The sequence below is a fragment of the Haliotis cracherodii genome, unplaced genomic scaffold (genome assembly GCF_022045235.1).
Source record: "Haliotis cracherodii isolate W230 unplaced genomic scaffold, xgHalCrac1.p SCAF_7, whole genome shotgun sequence".
NCBI classification, from domain to species: Eukaryota; Metazoa; Mollusca; class Gastropoda; order Lepetellida; family Haliotidae; genus Haliotis; species Haliotis cracherodii.
Window position 1 is genome coordinate 41,889,283 of NW_027266330.1, and position 27,394 is coordinate 41,916,676.

The 27,394-nt window shown below is 41.1% G+C and overlaps 2 protein-coding genes across 2 annotated transcripts in view; both read right to left on the reverse strand.

Annotated features, from left to right (window-relative positions):
* Positions 1 to 27,140, reverse strand: part of LOC139447683 (intraflagellar transport protein 80 homolog) — a 92,943-nt gene extending 65,803 nt beyond the window's left edge. Inside the window, exons 1-8 of the mRNA XM_071229118.1 lie at positions 26,914 to 27,140; positions 24,345 to 24,455; positions 19,459 to 19,527; positions 15,224 to 15,333; positions 11,314 to 11,403; positions 9,276 to 9,413; positions 7,065 to 7,189; positions 5,341 to 5,514 (exon numbers count right to left, since the gene is read on the reverse strand). Coding sequence (XP_071085219.1) covers positions 5,341 to 5,514; positions 7,065 to 7,189; positions 9,276 to 9,413; positions 11,314 to 11,403; positions 15,224 to 15,333; positions 19,459 to 19,527; positions 24,345 to 24,455; positions 26,914 to 26,995 — 899 coding nt within the window. The 5' untranslated portion in view covers positions 26,996 to 27,140. The remainder of the gene's footprint in view (positions 1 to 5,340; positions 5,515 to 7,064; positions 7,190 to 9,275; positions 9,414 to 11,313; positions 11,404 to 15,223; positions 15,334 to 19,458; positions 19,528 to 24,344; positions 24,456 to 26,913) is intronic.
* Positions 1,906 to 2,874, reverse strand: LOC139448204 (uncharacterized). The gene has a single exon (XM_071229722.1). It carries the CDS (start codon positions 2,872 to 2,874, stop codon positions 1,906 to 1,908), a length of 969 nt encoding a protein of 322 aa, XP_071085823.1.
* Positions 27,141 to 27,394: the final 254 nt, after the last annotated feature.

Genomic DNA, 27,394 nt, shown 5'->3' on the forward strand with positions numbered 1-27,394 from the left:
CAAGTGTTGATCATGTTGAGGTCCCACAAAGGAGGCCGACATTGTGAGGATTGGTCTGCTAGCTTTTTGGGGCGGATGAGCTATTGGAGTTCCGCAACAGTGGAGGCTTTAGCACCAGAAGTAGTAGCAATAACAGAGTTAATCCCTGCTGAGTGGGTGGCCAGAGTGGAGCCTTTAGCTTACGTGTCGTTCACAGTTGGTGTAAGGTCTCAGTGATCTGGTGGGGTAAAGCTGAGATGGGAGAGGAAATGTCACCAGTGTGACAAATTTTCTCAAAAGCTGTGCACTTGTGGTTGTAAAGGCACGAGGAAGATGCATGATGAGTTGCAGTGATAGTCTTCACTGCTTGCTTGAGGAGATTGAAGAGCATTTGGGAAACATCCTCCGTTAAGAAACTGCCGGAGACAGTGTCATCTGTAATCGAAAGTATGGGCTCTTCTGAATGAATGGAAGATGTGATTCAATTCTAGATCTGCGGTCTAGCATATGTCTGCTACATCTCTGTACGTAGACACAGAAAGCAGAATCTTCTTAGAATTGACATTCTGCGCATCTAGATTCCAAAGTACATTGGCCAAGACAATAGCAGCCCAACTTGTGTGGATCTGATGTTGAATTTGTGTGTCGGCATATAGCAGAAGCCGACGTGGTCAAAGCTAAAAAAGTTACCATGCATGAAAGCACATAATTGACCCAGTTGTTGGTTGTAACCATAGAGATGCTGGGGTGTGTTTGGGCAAATGTTTTTGCTTTAGAAGTTCAAAACAGGGTTTAAGCACGTTTCCACATAGGATCTAAAAAGAAAGAAGATATGCATGGTGTGAGATAGGATAAGTTAAAAAATGGGTTTTTTAGAGTAAAAATATCATTTATACCTATCCTGACTCATACTTATTGTTTATCTCTCTCTCTTCTGAATAGGTAGTGGAAACGTCCTGTGCTGTTCCCAAAGAACACAGAAATGCGCACCGGAACAATGTGACCAAGCCCAGTAACTCATCACTCTCTCTATTTCCTACTTAATGGTCCAAACACATCAGTGGAAAGAGAGGAAGGCCGGGAGGGTACTCATTTGTATGAGTCAGGATAAGTATAAATGATAGTTTTACTCTAAAAAATTCATATTTTATCTTATCCTGACTCATACTTATTGCTTGAATCTCACAGTAGGTGGTGGGTTCCACCTGTAGGTGTGATTAACGTCGATCTGTCCTATAAACCCCACAGGACGTTGTTAATCTTCTGTGTAAATTCTTTAGTGGGGACCATCTTCCTTTTTTGTGAGCAGCACAATCATGTGCTAAATTACAGTAAAACAGGGGGCATGGACTCTCAGTCGTTGGTTATGGAACAGTGACCTGACGTCAACAAGTCTACGTGATATTGGGTGAGTGTGATCTTCTAATGTCGTCTGGTAGGATTCGTGAGTTGTTGTGCCACAAATAATGGTCTGAATTGGTGAATACCAGCTAAGTCTTCTGTAGCAAGGTCTCTGAGGTAGTGATTGGCGAAAACTGTATCTGATATTGGGTGAGTGTGATCTTCTAATGTCGTCTGGTAGGATTCGTGAGTTGTTGTGCCACAAATAATGGTCCGAATTGGTGAATACCAGCTAAGTCTTCTGTAGCAAGGTCTCTGAGGTAGTGATTGGCGAAAACTGTTTCTGATTTCCAGAGACAGCCTTCCATAATAGTTGTTATGGAGCAGTTGCTGTGAAGTGCCAAAGTTGAGGCTAAGGCTCTAACTTCGTGAGGGTTGGAGGCTGAAGGGGGGTCCAATCCCACTGCTCTGTGTGCTCTGAGAATAACAGCTCTCATCCAAAATGAGATAGTTGTTCTGGATACCTCTGTGTGTGTATTCCTTAATAAAGGAATAAATAGTCTCTTAAAACCTTGTCTTCTAGGTTTAGACTTTTCTAGGTATAATCTTAAGGCTTTTGACTGGGCATAGTGATAAATCCTCTGTATCCTCTGCACCAAGGACAGAGGAAAGAGCCGGAACATGGAATTGTCTGTCTAGTTGGCCTGGTAACTGGTTCTTTGCAATAAAGTCCCATCTTAAGCCAAGGTGCGCTGATGAGTTGTTACCACTGTCAAATGTGATGCGATTGAAGTCTATCGCGTGGATTTCAGATATTCTGGCTGCCGTAGCTAATGCCAGAAGAAATAGGGTTTTCTGCGTCAGGTGTACAAAGTCGGCCTGTTGGAGCGGTTCGTATGCATCACTGGTTAGGTGTTGTAGCACTATATTAAGGTCCCATGCTGGGGCTCTAAAGCTTTTCTGTTGGTCCTCATGTCTGAAGGATCTGAGTAGGGCTATCAGCTCGGGAACTTTAGTAAGTTTTATCCCGTTAGCCATTGTCAGTACAGAACTGATAGCGGCCAAATAAGTGCCCAGTGTCGAACCTTTAAGATTCCTTGTACTTCGTAAGTGACATAGAGAATCTGCTACTTGTGGTATAGTAGCTTTGGCTGCAGAAAAACCCTTGGATGTTGCAAACTGGTCAAAACTTTTCCATTTATCGTCATAGAGATTCCTTGATGATCTACAAAGTGCTAAGGAGACTGCCTTAGCTGCTCTTATGGAATGTCCTCTTTTAACTAGACTGCTCTTGATATGCTCCATACGTGAAGTTCGTATAGATCTGGTTTTGGATGGACCTGACTGGAGTGAGGATGTAGCAGTAGATTTGGCCAGTTTGGAAGTTTTAATATTGGATTTCCTGCTAGTGTGACGAGATCTGGAAACCACGTTCTCGCCGTCCAGTAAGGCGCTACCAAAAGCAGTTGTAGGCTGCTCGTGTGTAGGATCTTTTGTAATATCTGTGGTATCAAGGCTGGTGAAGGAAACGCATACACGTTTAGTCCCTCCCATGATATTGACAGAGCATCAACTGACCAAGCTAGTGGGTCTGGCACTGGTGATACAAATGTTGTTATCTGATTGTTGAATCTGGTTGCTAATAGGTCTATCAGTGGGCAACCTTTCTCTTTTATTGCCAGTTTGAATGCTTCTGGGTGTAGCTTCCATTCTGTCGGTGATGGTTTTGCTGGTCTGGATAAGGCGTCTGCTAAGACATTTGCCACTCCTTGTATATGTCTTGCCTTTATTGTTAAGTTCAGATTGTCTACTAGCTCATAAAGTTGAAATGTCAACTTCAGGAGGGTCACCGATTTCGTCGTGCCTTGAAGGTTTATATTGTATGCCACAGTTGAATTGTCTGTTCTGATCATCTGACGTTGGTTTCTTAACAGTGGGGCCCAGTGAAATATTGCACGGATTACTGCCTCGTATTCCAGATAATTGACGTGGTAGAGCTGGGAGAAGAATTTCTTGACGGTGATGATATTGGTAGTGTATCTGTAATCCACGCCATTAATTCATGATTCTCATAAATTGAAGGGTAATTTTCCCCCGATGTGTCCTCATTTTGAGGGGGCTCGAACACATCCTCCTCTCGCAGAAGATAGGAGGCGTTGGGATTCGGAGCCGTAAATGAAGGCTGCGACATTTGCGAGCTATTGTGTGAAGAGGCAGTCGACTGCGTGCCAGGTTGTTTACACATTTGTTGTTGCATAGCCATTACGACTTGTTGTGTGATATCTATCATATCTGTATTAATAGCAGGCGTTGGCAGTGTAAACGCTGAAGGCTGCAAGAAGGCGGAAGCCTGCGTGAATGCTGGCGTCTGTGTATACTCTTGTTGATTAATAGGCTGCATGCAGGCTAATGCCTGTGCGAAGGTATACACTGCGTAAATGTTGTGTTGGGCTATGCGAAGGCCGGTATCTGCGCGAAGGTCTGAGGCTGATTGAGGTTTGTATCGGTTGTATTTGTAGCCTGATTGGATGACACTGCTGGCTGCGCAAATCTCTGGGGTTGTGCGGATGTAATTGTCTGCGCGCAGGCTTTCTTCTGGCTTAAAGAAACAGCTGATTTCCTTGAAACCCCCGTGACTACTGATGAAATCCGTGGTTTTGTAGAGGTAATAACCTCTGCAAAAACATGCTCTCTCCTAGGGGAAGACGGCTTCAAAGTAGATGATGCAGCACTCTTTTTCTTAGCTAGTTGTTGTAGATTAATAGCCTGACTGAAGATTTCAGTAGGTTTATTCTTAGACCCTCTAGACTTCTTACTAGTAGACGAGGAAGTAAGAAGGGGGTGATTGCATCATCTTCAGCGGGAGTAATTTGATTAATATCAAATTCGAATTCCTCTGACGAAGGGCAGGGCGTAGATGCTCGCCTCTTCTTACTTTTAGCCGTCTCCATGGAAGATAACGAGCTTGATGACTCATGTCGTTTCCGATCCATCTTTTTCCTCTGCACTGCAAAAAGATAATTACTAAATTCTTCCTTCCCCAAAGGGGCGCATAATTTGCATCTATCCTCTGCAGTGCAGTTCTGTACTGTGCAGCTGGTACAGGTTGGATGAGGGTCCGAATCTGAAACACGTAATTTACATAGGTTACATATTTTCATAACTCCGATAGGGGCTGCATTTAAGTCCAAATTACGATAAAAATCTAATGCCAAGTATATAAAATAATCGTTAGATATGATGTATAGAATACCACAGAAGATAATCCAAGCAAAAGATTTTGTTAAAAAGGGTGAATTTTTATGGAAAGCTTGGATTACGATGAACAGAAAAAAATTTCCAGCTGCCAAGATGGCATGAAAAAGAGAGGGTAAAGAGTTACTGGGCTTAGTCATATGGTTCCGGTGCGCATGCGCGGAATAAGGGTGCGTTTGGGTGAGCTGTTTTCTCTGTTCTTTGGGAACAGCACAGGAAGTTTCCACTACCTATTCGGAAGAGAGAGAGAGATAAGCAATAAGTATGAGTCAGGATAAATATTACACATATATATATTTACAAAACATAATCAAAATCATTATGAGGTTTATATTGATAATAATGTATAACTGGCAACAAACAAGTGTTACGTGATAAAACAGCATTAAGTCTGAATGTATTCAAGTTTAATATACTCTTTTTAAAGTTTTCAAGCCAGCAACATGGAGGATAAACAAGTCTTACTGATCCTACAAAACATACAATTGTCAGAATTCATGATTTAGTTCTTGTTCTTATTATCAATGAGACAAATGACCTCTGCAAGTGTTAGAGGGAACGTGTCCAGGACATTATGGTGGCCAAGGATGCAAGTGACAGTATTGTCGTACCTGCAGCCAGGGGGACAATCATGTTGTATTGTTCTCAACAATACAGCAATGTGATATCAACATCTCAACTAATCAACAAACTCTGACAATTGGTAGTATGGACAAGTCCGTCATGGTTTCCTCTAATTTCTCATGTATTGCATGTATAACCAACCTGTAAATGTAACACTGAGACGATGTGGCAACCACTAGATGTGCAAATGACATGGACAGTTTGATGACTCTGTCTCGGAAATCAAGCTTCTCTCCTGCATCATTCATCACATTACGTATTCGAATCTGTTTACTTGCTACTAGTGTTGCTTCATAGTTCTTCCATTCCAGTCTCCTGAAAAATGAATCTCCATTGTCTTCAAACACATGCAATACCTAGGTGCAAGAGACATGCCCCCCTCCTTTGAAAAGTCTGTGAAATGACAGTCAGAAATTGGCAGTCAAGTGAGTGAGTTGGATTTAACACAGCTTTTAACAGTTTCCACTTATATCACAGCATGTCAGCTTAATGTGGGAGGAAAGCCCGAAGCCGAAGTGATGCAGGTGAAACCCACGAGCATGGGTATGGTGCTGACAAACCTAGAAACATAATCGGGGCATCAGGGATTTGAACCCACAATCATAGTTTTCTGGCGTGACCAAGGGACGCAACTCTGCACAGTGAATCGCGACGACTGGGCCACCTGTGCCCCCCATTGGCAATCAAGACAGAATGATAGTTAACAATGGTTAATGTGTAGTTTAAATGATATTCAGCTCTTAGATTGGATGAGAGGCTCATAAAATGACTGACACATACGTTCAAAAGAGTATGAATAACACATTTTGATGTTCTTATGTTTTAATGTGAACATATTTTTGAAATGACAAACACTGACAGACTTCTAACTCTCTGGGGAAACCCTTGGGAATTCCCTAGCATGAACAAGAGGCCCATAGGGCCTGTATCGCACAACTGGATATTTATGCAATCATGACAAAATATTGTGCATTGTACATGTATATAATACTGCAAATATTTCATAATTTTGACTAATTTAAAATGGGTAATTTAAAATGGGTGGACAATTGTGAATTTCTCACCACCTGAGAATACTTCCAACCAAATATGGTTGATGTCCATCTCTTAGTTCAATATTGCCAAATTACCTTTTTAGCCCCGCCCCTGGGTAGGGTTTAGCCCCTCCAATTCCTCAATTTGAATCTCCACCATTGGAGAATTCTTCCAACCAAATATTAGTTCCAGAGAGGAAGTCGTTTAAAGCAATACAGCCAAATTACCCCTATTTGGCCCCGTAGGGAGGTCAGCCCCACCGTTTGAACAATTTTGAATCCCCACCACCTAGGAATGCTTCCAACCAAATATGGTTGATATCTATTTCTCAGTTCCAGAGAGGAAGTTGTTTAAAGCAATATAGCCAAATTACCCCCATTTTGGATCCACCCGTCAGCCGTACAATTTTGAATCCCCACCATCTAGCGATGCTTCCAGTCAAATTTCGTTAATTTCCAATTAGTGGTTCAGAAGAAGAAGTTGTATGAATAAATTGTTGACATACGGACGACGGACGCAAAAGTATGGCATAAGCTCACCCGGGTCCTTTGGACCCATTGAGCTAATAAATACAGAAGCATTAATTCTGATCATTTAGACACTGTACAGTTTCCATTGTACATAATGAATGCAAAAACCCTGAGCTTTAGACTGCATGCCTGTGATCAAATATTCTTGCTACGAGCTACCCCAGTGAACTGGAACTAAACCTGAAGCACAGTAAGAAACATAACTTATGGCTAGAAAAAATAGAATTAAATAGAAACTTTCTAAATATTTTATCCATTTATCTAACAGTGAAAGGTAACATGTGTCCCGCACTGCCTTACCTCTCTATAACATTGGCAATGATGACCTGGCCATTCCCACATGCTCCTGCTACTTGAGTGCCATCACTTGACCATGCCAAGTTGAAAATACTGCCTGTATTTGGCTTCTCAAGGGCATAGGACCACTGCAAAAAGAAAGCTTTAAGGAATACCTTTCAGGGATGTGAGCAGGTCTTCCCGAAAAAAGAAGGAAAAAGTCTAGGGGGGGGTCTGGAAATTTTTTAAACATTTGATTGCATTTTAAGCAATTTCGTGCAGTTTGGAAAACATTCACAACAAGAAATGTAAAAAGTCAATGGTAAAAGTCAATAAGTCAAATAAACGAAGTGGCAGATGCAGTAAAATTTCGAAGTTAAATCAGTACTTTAAAAAAATCGGGCATAGCTTCCTCGCACCTGGCTACCCACCAGGTCTGGGAGCAATACTGCCATAAACTTCAACCCCCATCCCCCGGACACAAGGACAACTGTCACAAGCGTGCAATGTCTGACACTTTCCCCGTGTTGAAGCATATTGACAAAAAACTTACCTTGTACTTACGGGTCAACTGCAGTATTTGGGTCCCAACTGTGGGGGTTTCAGCAGCAGGTTTTCGGACATCATACATTTTCTATCACAAATACTTGCACAAAAACGTGGGGTGTGGCATCACACAGAAATTGTAAATACTCAGAGTCAGATGATGGCTTGTTTTTAAGATAAAGTTGTCTTTTAGCCTATAAGTGAATGAGATGTTTTACAGTTGTTCTTGTGATTAGCGAGAAAACTATGAATGTTTCTTCAGCGTCTGAAAACCCATAACGGGTCAACTGCAGTATTTGGGTCCCCACTTCGGGGGTTTCTGTAAGGAAATCTCTGCCTTCGACAGCTTCAGTACGGAAGCTGCTGAAGCAGCTTTGCTCACATATAAGCGCGCATGCGCTAGCGTGACGAAATCCGTTAAGGGGGAATTTTTGGAGCAAAAAGGACCCCAAAAAGGAAGGAAGCCGAATTATCGTATTGTCGACTTTGTGTTGTTTATGGGCGGGACATAAATAACGTAAGACGTCACGCGTCTGATCATGTGACTTTCCTTATATGGACTAGTTACTACGAAACCAACTTCGCTCATAACTTGTAAATTTATAACTATAAATAGGTATGGGACGAATGCGGGAATGTATGAAAATTATTATGTTCAAAACATTATCAGAAAAGAAATATTTCAGTTGTTCAGTTGATCATTTCTTAGTTCATCAGGTGTGTTTACATCTATTACAACTTAAGCAAAATGATCGTTTAAGAAAAAGATGAAAAAGAAGCAGAAAAAGAAATTGAACTAGGTCTAGATGGATCCACAGACTTATACGAATTCAAAGTCTCAAATTATTTGTTTGAATGAGAAAGTATCTATCAATGATCATTTTCCTATGAAAATTCACATGCATTCATGAATGAAGTTATACCGTAGTGCGATTGTTTTGAAAAAAGGGGGGGTCCACCACCCTTTACCCCCGGTAGTTTACTTTAAAAATGTCATAAAGGTGGGGTTGTACCTGCCTTGAACCCCAAGGTGTTGTCCGAACAACAAAATATATTGTTCAAGAAACAGAATGAACTTACCATAGTGTGATTTATTTGAAAAAAGGGGGGTGTAACCCCCCTTGTTACATTAATATTTCCACAAGGGGGGGTCATACCTCCCTCAAACCCCCCGTGTGTTGTCTGTGTAAGAAAATACTGAACTGCAGACAGCGTTCGGTAGAAAAATGGCAGCCAACAAATCCTCTCGATTCGACCGTAAATAATGAACTGCGCATGCGTGGAATGTTTTTCATTTGACAACTTCCATAAACACGTAAAAACGTTCATTCCAAAGTGGGGACCCAAATACTACAGTCTACCGTACTACTGATTAAAAAAACATGATTTTCTGCGTTTCTGCAGAGATTTCACATCCCTGACCTTTGGATCCAGATCAGAGAATATGCATTTGACAGGGATAGTGGTAACACTTACTGTGAGGACGTAGTGGGGAAGGTGATACAGAGATTAGGCTGTAGTACAGCTGCCTCATGCCTTCTGTGGACCTTACAAACCTGGTTATTATTCTAATATTAACATGTGACCATCAATCAATGCCCTTAGAGTGACACATGATGAACCCAGTGATGGCAGAGAATTAGCCACTCACAATTCATACATTATAATAGACAGCAGAGTTCAACCTACCCCACTCCTGTCACAGAGTCTGAGAGTATTGTAGGATCCAACAGCAAACATCTCCCCATCCGGTGTCCAGCAAGCTGATGTAATGGGATACTCGTGAGGTGAACTGCTGTACATCAGTCGGCCATATGTGTCCCACACCTGCAGCAGTAACAACATGACAGATGTACATTAACACCATGTACCATGTCATCAACTACAACAACACAAACTAATGACATACTCCATGATGCACAGAATGGTTTCAGGCAAAATAGACCTACTATTGACCACACCCAGATGCTAACAGCAACTATAGAAAATAGAAAAGTAAGAAAAATACCTATGTTTGTTTCATTCATAGACTTAAAGAAAGCTTATAATTGTGTACTATTTTATGAGACAAAATTTCACATCATGGAAGCAAATTACTAAGAGCCTCCCAATCATTATACAAGGATGTTTACTGCAAAGTACGCGTGAATGGTTTCTTTATTTCCTGGTTTACAGTAAACTGGGATGCTTGTTGTCTCCCATGCTTTTAACTGGTTCATAACTGATTTACTAGCTTAACATTATTGGCTGAGAATGAAGCTCATCTACATATACAGTGCTGTTCACTTTGGGCCTGATTTCCACAGTTTAGTGAGCAAGTGACTGACTGGGCTGAACACCAGGTATTCCAGGTATAACTTGGTGTGTCAGCTTCATGTGGCGCCGCCCCTCATGGTTTTTTCTCCCTGCACTGTTCTATTGTACGATAAACAACGACCAGGAGTCGTTCATTACTTATATGAGACATCAACATTTTGTACAGCCTCTTCTTGATTATTTACAGACCGCCATCATGTAGCTGAGTGTGGCATTAAACAACAAACAAACAAATCAGATGTGATCGTTTGGCCACTGCATTTATCTGCTTTGCCCAGCTACATCTATGGGGAACAACTTTTCCCTCTCAAAAATAACGTCATCAAATTTATGACATCATCAAATCATGTTCAAATCTCCAGAAATGATGTCACGCTAGAATAGATTGTAACAATGTTTTATCGTGAAATAAACCATGCTTTGTTCTTCATTGTTCTTTTACAATTTATTGAGTAGGTATTTTATAGAACAGGATAAAGTGTTACTATCTCATCTTGATAGCATATTTGTACTAATTTTAAGTTAATTTGTCTCTAATAATTCTTTTGAATGGTTCTGAGCAATTTATCAATATTATTTGTACAATGTATGTACAGAAGTGAGACATTTTTAACCAATTGTCTGTCTTGGAACTCACACAGGATTAACTGTTATTACACCATATTAAACCAGAACCTCAATCATCATAATGCTAATCTCTGTAGTTCACTTGTTATTTGTCCAGTTTGTACTTACAGACTTCACCTATCTACCTGCATGTATCGGGAGGGCACAGCTCAATGTGGTCAGTAGTAAGTATTGGCAGGGTTGGGTAGTCATGTCATTAATGAAATGTTATAGCTTCGTAATACATTTACAAACAATATACCTGATACCCATTAAACTTCTGAATGCATAAATATTTAGACTGCTTCAAAACAGTGGGTGCACTCCCCAGATTCATGTCCAGTTTCAAACCTTGCGGAACTAGGCTGGAATTTCTTGACTCGATCGTAATGCCATCGGTGACTATTTCAAGCTATGTCCCTTCTATTGACCAATCAGATTCCACCTCTCATATCACTTGCACTTCTTTAAAACAAAATTGTGACGCCCTGTGAAGACGATATGATCGATAATCAAGGTCTTTAATGTAATAAAACCGGTCTTAGATCGCTTAGTGCATCTAATCACTTGAGCACCTTGATTAAAAACATGAAAAGATTTGGAAAACATCTGTTGATGCCCAGTTGACGGTACTCATGTTGATTTCGTTACACGATATTGACTGGACTATACATAGATTCGTTAGTCCAGCCTAGTTCGGCAAGGGTGGAAACTGGACTTTTTACAGTTTGTTAACTCCCTTGCCTTGGGAAGATGGTATGGACCATGCACACATTATCTTCACTAAACACATTGTGATAACAACCTTATACTTGCAGTCTTCAGCACCAGACAGGATGAGATTATTGACAGGATTCCAGTCCGCCACCAAAACAACTCCCTCATGAGCCTTCCACTGAAATGTAAATTTCAAATTCATTAATGCAACACAAGTTTGGGAAATGTCCTGAACACAGTTATCCTGGTTATGTAGTCAATTGTTCGAATTATTCCAAAGAAACCGTCTTCTTGGTAAAAAGTTTGGAGCACTTTGAGAACTCTATGAAACTGGCTTAAATGGGTAAGGGGTGTGGTGGGGGTAGTTAGGGGGGAGAGAGAAAAAGGGACTCAAGGTGGCCCAAGATTGAGGAGCAGGATTGGTTCTGGAAAAAATAAGTCTGGATGAAATAATCTGGCAGGCTCACACACTCCCTCACCCATGGCCTGAGATACAGGATCTATGCACTCCATGTTTGTTGCCTCTTGGTGTTGGCAATTGTCCAAACGAGACTGATGGTCACATGGGGGAGGGGCGGGGTGTGGTACTCACACCTGGCTGAATGAAATTGTCCTGAATGTCTAGTGCAGTGCATGAAGAAATGGTTGGTTTCTTCTTGTTTTATGCCTTCATGTGTAACAGCAGCCGCTGGTGGATATTTCTTCGACTCACCTGGTACCATTGTGCATGGAAAAGTGTTCTTTTCCCCAAAAGACAGTTGTCATGTTTTTGACGTATCACAGGTAACTGCTTCCGTGTTGATAAACTTCCCTGCCCCTTGGCTACTACAATCAATCTGAGTTGGGGAAAGAGGGGTGGTCAGACAGATTGGCAAGTCGACAAGTTGTAGATCACCAAAAGTGTGTAACTGACGATCCATCAAAATTGAGACAGATCTAGCTACCAACACTATGATGGAGGTTTGCATGGACACAACCATGGACGACATCATCTTCTTAATCAAGTCAATTGTGACAGAAGGGTCCTTGTGGCAACTGATGTGGGCTTGCTTGCCAACCCCCACCCCTTTCAGGGACTCGAAGTATATTGCTTGTTCATGCTTGTCCCCTTGAGGAACGCCCTCTCCTATTGAATGCTAGTATCACATGGGAAGTCTTTCAAATGTACAGTAACTAGGAATGTGACCTCATACAGCTCCAGTGTCACCAACAGTAACTAGGAATGTGACCTCATACAGCTCCAGTGTCACCAACAGTAACTGGCATGTGACACCATACAGATCCAGTGTCATCAACAGTAACTAGGGATGTGACCTCATACAGCTCCAGTGTCACCAACAGTAACTGGCATGTAACATCATACAGCTCCAGTGTCACCAACAGTAACTAGGGATGTGACACCATACAGCTCCAGTGTCACCAACAGTAACTAGGGATGTGACACCATACAGCTCCAGTGTCACCAACAGTAACTAGGGATGTGACACCATACAGCTCCAGTGTCACCAACAGTAACTAGGGATGTGACGTCATACAGCTCCAGTGTCACCAACAGTAACTAGGGTTGTGACAGCATACAGCTCCAGTGTCACCAACAGTACCTAGGAATGTGACACCATACAGCCCCAGTGTCACAACAGTAACTAGGAATGTGACATCATACAGCTCCAATGTCACCTACAGTAACTGGCATGTGACACCATACAGCTCCAGTGTCACCAACAGTAACTAGGAATGTGGCAGCATACAGCTCCAATGTCACCAACAGTAACTAAGAATGTGACACCATACAGCTCCAGTGTCACCAACAGTAACTAGGAATGTGACACCATACAGCTCCAATGTCACCAACAGTAACTAAGAATGTGACACCATACAGCTCCAATGTCACCAACAGTAACTAAGAATGTGACACCATACAGCTCCAGTGTCACCAACAGTAACTAGGAATGTGACACCATACAGCTCCAGTGTCCCCAACAGTAACTAAGAATGTGACACCATACAGCTCCAGTGTCACCAACAGTAACTAGGAATGTGACATCATACAGCTCCAGTGTCACCAACAGTAACTAGGAATGTGACATCATACAGCTCCAGTGTCACCAACAGTAACTGGCATGTGACACCATACAGCTCCAGTGTCACCAACAGTAACTAGGAATGTGACACCATACAGCTCCAATGTCACCAACAGTAACTAAGAATGTGACACTGTACAGCTCCAATGTCACCAACAGTAACTAAGAATGTGACACCATACAGCTCCAGTGTCACCAACAGTAACTAAGAATGTGACATCATACAGCTCCAATGTCACCAATAGTAACTAGGGATGTGGCAGCATACAGCTCCAATGTCACCAACAGTAACTAGGGATGTGACACCATACAGCTCCAATGTCACCAACAGTAACTAGGGATGTGGCAGCATACAGCTCCAATGTCACCAACAGTAACTAAGAATGTGACATCATACAGCTCCAATGTCACCAACAGTAACTAGGGATGTGACACCATACAGCTCCAATGTCACCAACAGTAACTAGGAATGTGACACCATACAGCTCCAGTGTCCCCAACAGTAACTAAGAATGTGACATCATACAGCTCCAATGTCACCAACAGTAACTAGGGATGTGGCAGCATACAGCTCCAATGTCACCAACAGTAACTAGGGATGTGACACCATACAGCTCCAGTGTCACCAACAGTACCTAGGAATGTGACACCATACAGCCCCAGTGTCACAACAGTAACTAGGAATGTGACACCATACAGCTCCAGTGTCCCCAACAGTAACTAAGAATGTGACATCATACAGCTCCAATGTCACCAACAGTAACTAAGAATGTGACACCATACAGCTCCAGTGTCACCAACAGTAACTAGGAATGTGACACCATACAGCTCCAGTGTCCCCAACAGTAACTAAGAATGTGACACCATACAGCTCCAGTGTCACCAACAGTAACTAGGAATGTGACACCATACAGCTCCAGTGTCACCAACAGTAACTAGGAATGTGACATCATACAGCTCCAGTGTCACCAACAGTAACTGGCATGTGACACCATACAGCTCCAGTGTCACCAACAGTAACTAGGAATGTGACACCATACAGCTCCAATGTCACCAACAGTAACTAAGAATGTGACACTGTACAGCTCCAATGTCACCAACAGTAACTAAGAATGTGACACCATACAGCTCCAGTGTCACCAACAGTAACTAAGAATGTGACATCATATAGCTCCAATGTCACCAATAGTAACTAGGGATGTGGCAGCATACAGCTCCAATGTCACCAACAGTAACTAGGGATGTGACACCATACAGCTCCAATGTCACCAACAGTAACTAGGGATGTGGCAGCATACAGCTCCAATGTCACCAACAGTAACTAAGAATGTGACATCATACAGCTCCAATGTCACCAACAGTAACTAGGGATGTGACACCATACAGCTCCAATGTCACCAACAGTAACTAGGAATGTGACACCATACAGCTCCAGTGTCCCCAACAGTAACTAAGAATGTGACATCATACAGCTCCAATGTCACCAACAGTAACTAGGGATGTGGCAGCATACAGCTCCAATGTCACCAACAGTAACTAGGGATGTGACACCATACAGCTCCAGTGTCACCAACAGTACCTAGGAATGTGACACCATACAGCCCCAGTGTCACAACAGTAACTAGGAATGTGACACCATACAGCTCCAGTGTCCCCAACAGTAACTAAGAATGTGACATCATACAGCTCCAATGTCACCAACAGTAACTAGGGATGTGGCAGCATACAGCTCCAATGTCACCAACAGTAACTAGGGATGTGGCAGCATACAGCTCCAATGTCACCAACAGTAACTAGGGATGTGACGTCATACAGCTCCAGTGTCACCAACAGTAACTAGGGATGTGATGTGTTACAATATTGTTGAAGATGTGTCGATGTCACAAACGTCTGCTGTGACATAGTAAGTTGCCTTACCATAATGGGTTTAGCATTGGCCTGAAGAGATTTGATGACTAACTGCTTGCCATTGGTGAACAAAACCTGGTCTGAATCTGGTCCCCAAGACACTGCATACACAGTCATGCCTGAAAACAATGTATAGCGTGGTTTATTTCTTATATGAGGTATCAACATTTTGTACAGCCTCTTTAACTATGTTAATAAAATGTACAAGCTTTTACAAAATAAAACATCATGACATCATTTCCGCAGAATCTAATATGCGCTTGCACCGCGACATCATAAACTGGACGTTATTTTTTAGAGGGAAGTGTCTAGTAAGTTGTTCCCCATAGTTGTACAGGTAGCTGGGCTACGCAGATAAAATCAGTGGCCAAACGACAATCTGTATTAGAAGAAAAGGTACATATGATCAACATGAGGATTGTGAGAATATGCAGGAAATACCAAACTTAAACCACCTGTTCGTAAAATTGACTTTTCCGACATTTTCGAGATCGGATTCTATGCAGGGAGTCATCATGAATAAAATTTGAGGAAATATTTTTAAAACTTGTACATTTTATCAACATCCTTACAGATTTTAACAGTTATGAACATAGACATAGTCCTTAACAGAGTACACCTGGGACCACAAAGTTTGTTATATTATTCAATTTTATACGATAAAATATACCGCAAATCACTTTGGCCAAAAACAGTTCATTATATACATCATTTTGTTTTTAGCGTGTTTGTCATAAATGTAGTTTACTGTATCTCAAATACGAAACTAGTAAAATCTAGATATTTTTTATAGTTGTATACTTATCCTGCATTACTCCTTAATGCATTCACTGCTTACCTTACGACAGTAGTGATGCTGTGTTTGATCTTGCTGAAGAAAGAAAAAGTGCTGTTCAGTTCCAAAGCAGGACCCGTCTGGGATCACTAGATGCCACGTCATACAGGAAGTGGTATATGAAAGATGTCTCCATATTATTGTTGCTACACATAAAATGTCTGAAGATAAAGTGGGGAGGAAGGTCTGTGACGAGTGAATCCTTAAGACGTAGAAATGTAGAATAAGTACACAAATATACTCCATATCTAGATTTTACTAGATTTTTTAACTTATCCTGCATTAATCCTTAATGCATCTGTATCCGACGGTGGGGAATACCTTCAGATGTGCACTCAATAAAGACTCTCCCAACTACAGGCCATGTCAGCTGTACGGCGCAAATCTTCTGAGCAGATTGGGAACTGATCAGCCTATCCTGTCTGCGGAAAACTCAAGAATGTATGAGTATGCACAGGTAAACAAACAGTAAAAGACAATAGCTTGCGCTAGGGTCTAGAAACTGAGTTACCAAGCCATGCATGCAAGAACACCAACCAAACAAGCAAGTTTGAAACTATGCAAGTAGGGTAAGGCTAGCTCTGGACATGAGTTAATTGTTTTTATGGCGTCACGTGTTGGTAACCTGCTGTGCTATGACCAGCGGTCCAAAACTGCGAATACCCTCAACGTCTTCTAAAGCCATGAACCTCAGGTAGTGGCTATCAAAGACAGAGTAATATTGTAAGCCTGAAGGATGATAGCTTGCAACCATTGAGAAATGGTATTGCGGCTGTCTCTGATACCAGGATAAACAATCGTTTCCGCGGACCATGCCGAGTCTTGGAGCAGCAGATGAAACCCATGGAAGTGGACAGTGTCCATGATGACTGTGACCTTGCCCTTGTCAGCAGGGGCAATCCTGATGGTGTTGTCATCTCGAAGATCTTTTATGGCTTCTGTCTCAGCTCTGGTTAGGTTAGGAGTTTGCAATTTGGTTTTTGCAAGAATGTCACAGATCTTGTGATGCAGATAGTCGACCTTACCCCCTGGTGAGTGTTGCTGAAGCACTTTCTTGATGTTTGAGATGTAGTCATCATGGTTTCGTATTGGTCTGGTGGGGATGTACTTCAGACCTTTAGACAGGATGTTGGTCAGTTCTGTAGTGAGTTTGTTTTTACTGAGGTTGACAACAGTCTTTCAGTGGTGCTGTTTGATGTTAGGGTGTCTTGTGGTGCTGGTTTGGGGCTTATTGTGAGTGAGTGAATGAGTTGTGTTTAACCCTGCTTTTAACAGTATTCCAGTTACATCACAGCGTTTCAGCTTAATGTGCGAAGAAAGTCTGAAGTGATGCAGGTCTTAGAGGTTTACCACTTCGGTGAAACCCAGAAACATAATTGGGGCGAACCAGGATATGAACCCACAATCATAGGTTTCTGGCATGCCCAAGAGACGCAACTCTGCACATCGAATTGTGGTGGGTTAGACGACTTGGCCACCCGTGCCCCCTGGGGCTTATTGGTGAACAGGTGTTGGATGGTGTAATTGCCACGTCTCCATGTAGACGACAGATGAATTGTTTGATAGGCATTGCTTAGAAGTTGACGGATGACAAAGTTGACACAATTTATAGATAACAACAGTCAGAGTCCTTGACCCGTGATATTTGAATCATCCTGCGCATTAACCTTGAATCCCGCAATATGCCAGAAGCTAGTCACGAACTCCACACAACTGACAGTCTACAGTGAACTGAGTGGTAAATAGCCAGGTGGTGTTTCAGAGTTCTGGATCGGACATGTTACTTGACCGGTGCAGGCGCAAACTGATCACCTGGTGCTGCCCTGTGCACGATTATCCCAACAGGCGGGTACCCGGCAGCATATACCAATTCTGTCAAATATCTTACCGATCTTGAAGGTGCGAAGCTCTAGTAAACAAGTTGGTTGTCACAATGAAGAGCAAACCAAACAAATTTTATTCCCCACAAAGAAATTTACATATAGTAACTTTACGTAATACACAATAATAACCGTACATGGTTTTAAAGTGCAAGTAACAAGCGCTAATTGTTAAACAATTACGCAAAAGTTACTATAAATACAGCCTCCAATTACGGAGAACTAACAAAGTTAAAGTTCCCAATAATGGAAATATTAGCGAAATATTAGCATAATATTAGAATAGTATTACACTATATCTGTGGATAAAGTGTTAAAAGTATTTATACACAATGCTAATACCTAGCCAGCCTTGAAATACAAAAGGGCAGAGGGACCGCCCTGCATTAGCAATTCAAAATGGAGGAACAGAACAACAACACATGAAAATGTATGACGACAACTGTCACCTTCACATCTAATAATACATGTTCCCATCCCAGGGGGAAAGCATATGGGTCTTTATATATGAGAGTTGATAACCACAAGGACAGCAATCAGCAAAACTAGAGGATCAATTTAGTAGCACGTCTGTACGCTGTCGTGACCAACATCTTTTGTCTACCAAGTACGGTATGACGTGGCAGCTAGTGATTGCAGGCAGGTCCTGCTTTGGAACTGAACAGCACTTTTTCTTTCTTCAGCAAGATCAAACACAGCATCACTACTGTCGTAAGGTAAGCAGTGAATGCATTAAGGAGTAATGCAGGATAAGTTAAAGAATTAAATAACTTGTGGTCGACAAAGAACTGCACCCCTCATGGTTTATTCTCCCTGCAGTGTTTCATTGTACGATAAAGAACTCCCACTCATGGTTCATTTCTCAAATATACATACAGAAATAATGACTTGCAACTTACACTAAAGATTATTTCTTTGTGTAAGAGGTGAGCAGAGAATTCCGTTTTGCATTACTCCACTCAATCTTCTTTGTAAGAGTTGAGCGAGGATTAAAATCACATCCTAGTGCACGCTACAGCTAAACGCAGATATGAGGATATTCCATGATGTTTGAATGACCTTTCGCAAACTTCAACTGACCAATGAAAGTACTAACAAGAAGTCAACCTTAGCCAATCAGAAAGCAGCTCTCTCAAGCATTATGGGACTTGTTTCAAACTGACTACTTTCATTCTAGATTACGCTCTGAAAACTATTTTGACAATTTTCTAAATTCAAACGTTTAAAACTGAACAAAAGAAAATTCTGGAATGTCTAATAGATGGCCAAGATTGTATGGCAGAAAATCCCACAGGCTATGGAAAGTCCAAATGATTAACCCATTAAGCAAGAATCAATCGTACAGTCTGTAACTGTCATCCATAATACCCTGTATTGGAAAATACAATTCAACTGTCACTTTCTCAATCTGGTAAGCAAGGTTTTTATTGGTTGGGCGAATGGTCATTTGCTGTGACCCATAATAAGATTTCCGATATCTGAGTTTAAAGAGATTGGTGGAGAATTCCACCATGCACTTCCCTACTTACTGTTCTGTGTAAGAGTTGAGCGGAGCATTCCACTGCGGGACCAGATTTTCACTTGACCATCTTCTCCTGCTGAAAACACATATCATTGAACATAATTAAAATTGGTATGATTAAGGAAAGCCAATATACACAACTACTGAAAAATGTAAATCTTATTTGCTTAGACCAATTCTAAACTTCTTTATAAAACATAAAAACTAAATAAGCCCCAAGTTGAAAAACAAACTAATCAACCTGTGGTGTTTGCAAGTAAAGAACACAAATGTTCAGCTCCACTATTATGTGGCTGAGTATGGGTTATAAAGAGTTTTTTCCGTGGCAGCCATATTGAAAATTGGATTCACCTCATGTGTGAATCAGTGTGTAAGTTGGCTATTAACGCCACTTTTAACAGTATTTCAGTTATACCATGGTGTGTCAGCTGAAATGTGAGAGGAAAACCTGAAGTGATGCAGGTTTAGACATTTTACCACAACTGTGAAACCCACGAGCAGGGGAATGGTAGCGACAATACCATGACGGGATCACAACACACCACCCAACTTACATGTGTAACAGTAACAAACAAACAAACAAACAAACATATTCTTGATATAGTTTGAATTACCACATAACTAACGACTGTTGCACATCTGTTGGAGGGTACGCGTAAGCCACTAATTCCAAAGAGATGGCTGGTGCATCGTAATCCCACACCTGTGGATCTTGTATGGGGGAGATGAGCATTGTATCGGGGCTCGAAACTGAATTTGAAGCGAGTCTGGATCGTCAGTCAGAGGAGGTAAGCAGACTTTGTCGATCCCGTCTTGTTAACGACAGATGTGTTGTCTGATTAAATCAGCAATCAGGAGGCTTACAGAACTACCATCCAATGAGTTACTGCTAACACTGCAATCCAAGCTGTTGATGTTAAGATTTTGTTTGCTGACCAATGCCCTGCTGTCTGCTGATCCAATAGGTGGGCTCCCAACTGATCATTGAAGTGTTGACGACTAGGTGATGCGCCGATGTGAACGGCTTCAGGAAGACATAGGGAATCAGAGTATTCCTCTTATTCATATACTTATCATGACCCAACAGTATTCAATATTCCTTCTTGCTTCAATCATATAACACTATAGAACACTGTGAAAACAATCAGCGGAACACACCCTCTGACCACCTTGTTCCCTGCATGCTCCTGTAATACTTGTCACTTTTCCCACACTTGCCCGCAGACAGGTGACAAGTGGATAATAACATACAGGAGTATCGGTTTGGGCATCAAAAATAGCAGGCGCTCCATTCCAATTCATCAACAGCAAAGGGGAGGGGTGACAACTTGCTGCGAAAAGAAGAGAGGACCCAGCTGGTGGACTACCTCGACACCCTCAACAGACAGATCTCAGAGGTAGAAGTTGGCGAAAGTAGAGTCGGTTCCCCAAAAACAACCTCAGACGATGCCTTTGATGGAGTTGTTTGTGTGAAGCGCCATTGTGGATGACAATGGCCGAGGCAGATCCAAACCATCATAGGGGTAAGCCTGAAGACTGGTGGAACATAACCAAACTGACAGGATATTCAAGTGAATGGCATAACTGGCAATGGTGCCTCCTGAAAAATGTTTTGTCTCACGTAAATAGACTCAGAAATCTGTTACTTATAGAGAAGAAGACAGAGTATCATACCATAAGCCTCGAAAGATAACCATTTTGGTGTGTGGTGTGTCTGATGAATAGCATGAGGCATCGCCGATGTAGTGAAACCCCCAATGCATCCTGCAAATGGACCACACGTTGATCCCACGACTCTGGGCATGTGTCTTCTGCAGGCCAATCAACTTAACCAACGCCTGGACGAAGGTAGTGTAATAAGCGACAATGGTAGGAGGGACAAATGAATGGCAGAATCAACAGACATATGGGATCAATACTGATAAATACTGGTAATTCATGAACATTTATTAGCTAGTGCCACATTTGATGTTTATTACGTTTGTGATGCTCGTATTTACTTGCATGTGTGTTTGTCAATAAGCTGAGACCATGTGCCGATAAAACCCAAATTTCCTTCGGGGTAATAAAGTGTTATCTTATTGTATATTATCTTATCTTATCTTCTGAATCCCATTAGCAAAGAGAAATGTAGGGTAGTTGGCACAGTTGCAGTTTGAAGTGCACTTCCTCTACGTTAAGAGATCAGATCCAGGACTTTATTATTCACGTGATGAGGATACAGGTGGTAAGATACTAAATCTGTACGTTACAGGCGTATCGTACAAGGTTGACCTCCTTATATTCGTTTTGATTGGATAACCGTGACCTCTGTCACGGACTACTTTTTTTATTCATAAAAAGTTGCGAGACGTCATTCATTTCGCAATTACAAGGCACAACTAAAACAATCTCATGAGCACGAGAGATGTTTACAAACACTTTATTAAACCAAACAAGATAGTCACACGCATCAAATTCGGTTTGAATTCTATAAAAGTTATGCATAGAACTTCTATAGACATTATATAATCGAGCTATATCCATTTACAATGTACGACTACCGATCAATAGACCGAGGGTCCCCATGAGCACCCGACAACTTTCAATTTGACTTAACCTAAAAGGATAAGCATGGTGAAATGAAGTCAGTTTCAACTGTCTGGACAGATATCTAGACCTACATGGGATGGTCAAGTTGTGCCATCAGTGTCCCCTTCGAAGCATACTTTGTGGCACTGTTTTGGGAGTTGTGTGTTCATGAATGCACGACCAGATCACTCAAAGTGAACATTTCCTATACAAATCATTCGGAAACTCCATAGATGTGTGCCTGACTTCTGATTATGTGGCCCAAATTTATCCCAAATGTGAACAAACATTCCCTATCTCCAGCGTAAAACGCTGTGAGTAGATCACGGTTGTCTTTTCTTATTCCGGAGGTCACCTTGCCCTTCGTTCGAAGCTCGTTGAGTTTGTTGATTTTCACGTCTATAGGGTCGTACAGTTAACATGAACATCTTTGGTGAACTCTCAGATATCCCTCTTCCAAAATGGTACGGATATGTTATACATTCAGTTGATAGATCAAAGAAACCAAACCATTTTGATCAAGGAAACCGAACCAGTTTGATTGCACAGCAGGGATGCCGGCAGTGCGAGTGACCAACCAGTTTCAGTTTGGTCTGTCAACGAACGATAGTATTTACACTTACATATATATCTAACGTGGGTAATAAATAAAATACCACTCATTCTTGAAAGCGAGAAAGTCCATTCGTTTCGTAAAAATGGTATCTATTGAGTATGAGTGTAGTATTCTCTATGTCTGGAATATTTCGTAGATATAAGCATATGTCACATTATAGTATCTAAATGAGAGTGTTCATGATCTTCCACAATTAAGGTGTGGCTCATCCTCTTGGGGTTGATAGTATGCATATCACCATCCAGTTCGAGGGATGTGCCACACTCTAAGATGTTGAATCTAGGCACCTGGAATGTATCTTTGATACTCCGAAAACGATTGTAGGCCTGATCCATATTCTTGCTCAAGACAGAGGTAAAGTATGCATTTCTGTACTGCGACCTGTCATGATGAAACGATCCTCTTCGGCAACATGTTGAAGGCCAAGCTTGTCAGCAATCCAAGTGAGCATATCAGCTAGGTTGACACAATCAAGCTATCTGCAGGAGATATTGGTGAATCCTGTGTCTCTGTAGAAGGAAGAGGGCGATCTGAGGTGTCATTCAGATCACCTTGGGGGCTGCAGCAGATGAATTAATAGTAAGATCGGCTGTGAGGAAGGCCCCTGATACAGGTCTTCCTCCAAAACCAGCGTAGGCATAGTAGATAACTGGGTGGACAATTGAAAGAGGAGGTGTCTGGCCTGCCAGCTTAGCATGGGTTTTGTGAGTTCCTTAGCAGTTGATGGGCCAGTTTTGCACAAGCCACAGCAGTTAATACAGTGGAGTATGGATCCTGAGCCGTTCATATGCATTTAGCACAAGCTAGACATTTTTTGGTTGTTATCCATGATGATAACCTCTCTGAACAGATTTAAAGACAGAAAAAAATCAAAATATTATTTTCAAATCAGTAACTACCCCACACCAAGGCGATAAGAAAAGAAAGACAATGATTAAGCTACCGATCAAGTTGCACGGGAATCAGGCATTCGTAGTGATGATAGCCATGGTTATGGTTAGGATGTTTTTGGTTCCGGTGTTGTTTGAGTGAGTGAGTGTGGTTTTACTCCGCTTTTAGCAATATTCAAGGAATATCACGGCGGGGACACCAGACGTGGGCTTCACACGTTGTACCCATGTCGGGAATCAAACCCGGGTCTTCAGCGTGACAAGCGAAGGCTTTAACCACTAGGCTACCCGAACGCCCCCACCAGGATTGAAGAAGAAAGGTGAAATGCATAGATAAGACATAAGATAAGTTTAAAAAAATTGTTTGATTTTAGTTGCGATTAAGAAAAATATGCCAAGTTAACTGTGACTTTGAGTAAGTGAGTTGGGTCACTGGGGCCACATCATTTCTGCTGTGGAAGACTTCTTACATCACCAGGGGCAAGCCTGGAAGAGGGATCCAGGCACTCCATCATCGTTGACAAAAACATGTGGGAGGCGTTTTATGTTGGAAACAATCAGCAACAAACTCCATCAACGTAGTTCATCATAGTTAGGTTCAGAACTTTTCAGCCACCCCTTGTAACCTCGAGTTACAAATAAGTAAATTTATCTAACAAAGTAAGACATATTAATACTTCTAAATGACGCAAAAAGAAAAAAGTTACAAACAAGTAAATTTATCTAACAAAATTTGACATATTAATACTTCTAAATGACGCAAAAAGAAAAAAGGCTTTAGCACAAACTGTTAATATCTGCATAATGTGCTGTTACCAGTGACAAGGGCTGTTCCATCATAACTCCACTTCCCCGACAACACAGCACCTTTGTGGGCATCCACACTCTTCTCAACACGCCCTGTGCGACTGATCAAGTGGAATTTGCCTGCAAAGTATAAATGCAAAGTAAACGTATTAACTTAATATTAAATAACAAGGATACACAGTCATCAACATGCCCTGTTTAAATATGTATAGCAATTCATGGGTTATTATCTTTTATGTATTATGTTTATAATTGTTATCATGGTTATCCTCGCAATAAGACAAATTAGTTATTGTATTAGTAACTGTAGAACATACACCTTTCCATGCTCACAGAGGATGAAGTTACCAGAAGCTAGAAATTTAGACGAGTGTCACATCTTTGCGCAGAATTCTGTTAAAAATGACAGAGTGAAATGAAGCTCACGGTGACCTACCAGTACTACTATTACATCCTATCATTGTCAAAATTTGTCATATGGAAGTAATCAAATATAATAACTACCACATGTATAAGCATAAAAAGATGATGTGTTTGCAGAAGAATACATTTTAGTGAAAATAGCAAACATACTTTTAAACATACGTGACCTTTGCTGTGACCTTGATCTTTTACATAGATCAGTTTGATGAGATGTACCATGTTTAATTAACATACTGTAAAACCTTCTTTTTTAGGCTATGACCTTGAGGATAACCTTTCCACCCTTGACATGCTGGATCAAAGTGTCAAGACAAGGAGACATATGTAACATTTCCTTGATATCTACATGATCTACATGGCTTCCATCGTCTTGCCATGCCTATTAAGTTTAGCACATCAATTTCATCACATGCTTAATGAGCATGCTTACAATTTTACATTATTGTATCAGCAACAGTTTTGGTGCAATGGCAGGGTCATAGTTGTGTGAAACGATCAGTTCTATATTGTTTAGATTTAATGAGATAATTTCACCATGATCTAAAGATGAAAACATTTTCAGGATTTTTTTTTCTCATAGAATAAGTCTTCAGCAACCAATGTTTGCTGTAAAAGGCAACTATGCTTGTCATCAGAGGCGACTAATGGGATCGGGCGGTCAGACTCGCTGACTTGGTTGATGAATGTCATCGTATTCCAATTGTGTGGATCGATGCTCATGATGTCGATCACTGGATTGTCTCGATTATTTACAGACTGTCGTCATATAGCTGGAATATTGCTGACTGCAGCGTAATACAACAAACAAACAAACTTCATAATTTCAGTTTAATAAAAAAACAAATTGATTTACGTACACTTTCAAAACAGAATAGCACTGAGCATGTGCTGAAGTTTTTTTGACAGCCACAAGGCAGAATCTGTCCAAAGATTTTGCTTTCATAATCTCCATTTCCATGCTCAATGATATCTCCCTTTATTATACCAGATTATACCTGGTTTATTTTCAATGTTTCCATGTAGATTCCTACACCTTTATCAAGCTGGAGTGACTACAATCGATACCATCTTCACTGCTTCCCTATCCCTTAGTACCACCCTCAAAGCCATCGGCCTTAACCCTCCATTCAACAAGCTACCCCCCAAAGGAGTTATCTATTAGATAATTGTGACTGTGGTGACTTGTACATTGTTAAACCTTCTGCCCAGTAGATGAAAGCATCAAACAACAAAAAACTTCAACTGCCAAAGCAGACAGCAAATCAACCCTCTCAGACCACAAGCACAAGTTCTGCAGACACCAAATTTAGTTTGTCCAAATCTTGTGTTCCATTTTCTACCAAGCATCAGGACTTTACAAAAAGAAAACCTTCAGAAGCCATAGAAATCCCCTGCCACAAACCTTTGATCAACAGTGATCAAGGATATTACATCCCGTCTGCCTATGAAGATCTAATGAAGGAATATTTTTTTTAATTATCCAATCAGCTTGTTACTACTTTCTAATCGTTACTGTACATCTGGCTTCATTACCTGTACGGTATTTGTTATTCTTACTGTACTGTACATCTGGCTTCATTACCTGTATGTATTTGTTATTCTTACTGTACTGTATACATCTGGCTTCATTACCTGTATGGTATTTGTTATTCTTACTGTACTGTACATCTGGCTTCATTACCTGTACGGTATTTGTTATTCTTACTGTACTGTACATCTGGCTTCATTACCTGTACGGTATTTGTTATTCTTACTGTACTGTACATCTGGCTTCATTACCTGTACGGTATTTGTTATTCTTACTGTACTGTACATCTGGCTTCATTACCTGTATGGTATTTGTTATTCTTACTGTACTGTACATCTGGCTTCATTACCTGTACGGTATTTGTTATTCTTACTGTACTGTACATCTGGCTTCATTACCTGTATGGTATTTGTTATTCTTACTGTACTGTACATCTGGCTTCATCCAATTACTTGTGTCCTACTTGTTATCCATTAGCTGTTGTTATCAAGGTTAATCTGTTGCTTATCATTAACAGTGTAAGAATCTACATCAAAATGTTGCTAAATGCAATAAACCAGAAGTTGTTAATCATAAAGTTGTATCTTTTCTTATGCTATATACAAACAGGCTTTGTGTATTACTGACCATCAGTAGATGTGAGGGCAAACACATCCCCCCCGGATTTCTTTGGTCCACCACTACTGCCAGCCTTTGGGAAGAAGTGCATACCAGTTGGGAAGCACTCATTCGGGAGAGTAAGCAATTTACTTGTCTCCAGGCCAGTCAGCAAGTTCCATTTCAAGATGAGGTGGTCATCTGCACCTGAGAACAGTTCATCAGGCGATGTCCATCCCACACAGCTCACCAGGTCTGAATGTGAGTAAGGTTAAGGCAAACACACTGATGCTTCATCATATGGAAACAGTATTATAAAATACTAACATCAACAAAATGCTTGAGAGAAAACATAGAAAGATTATAACAGATTTATCAAACAGATTTAATAACTTTTAAAATTAATATCTCCAGATTAGTATTACCATACAGGTGAGTATCAAATCAAAACAGGGGGTGTAAAAGTAGCTATTTGATCTTAAATACATATAATCAGGACAATATAGTGAAG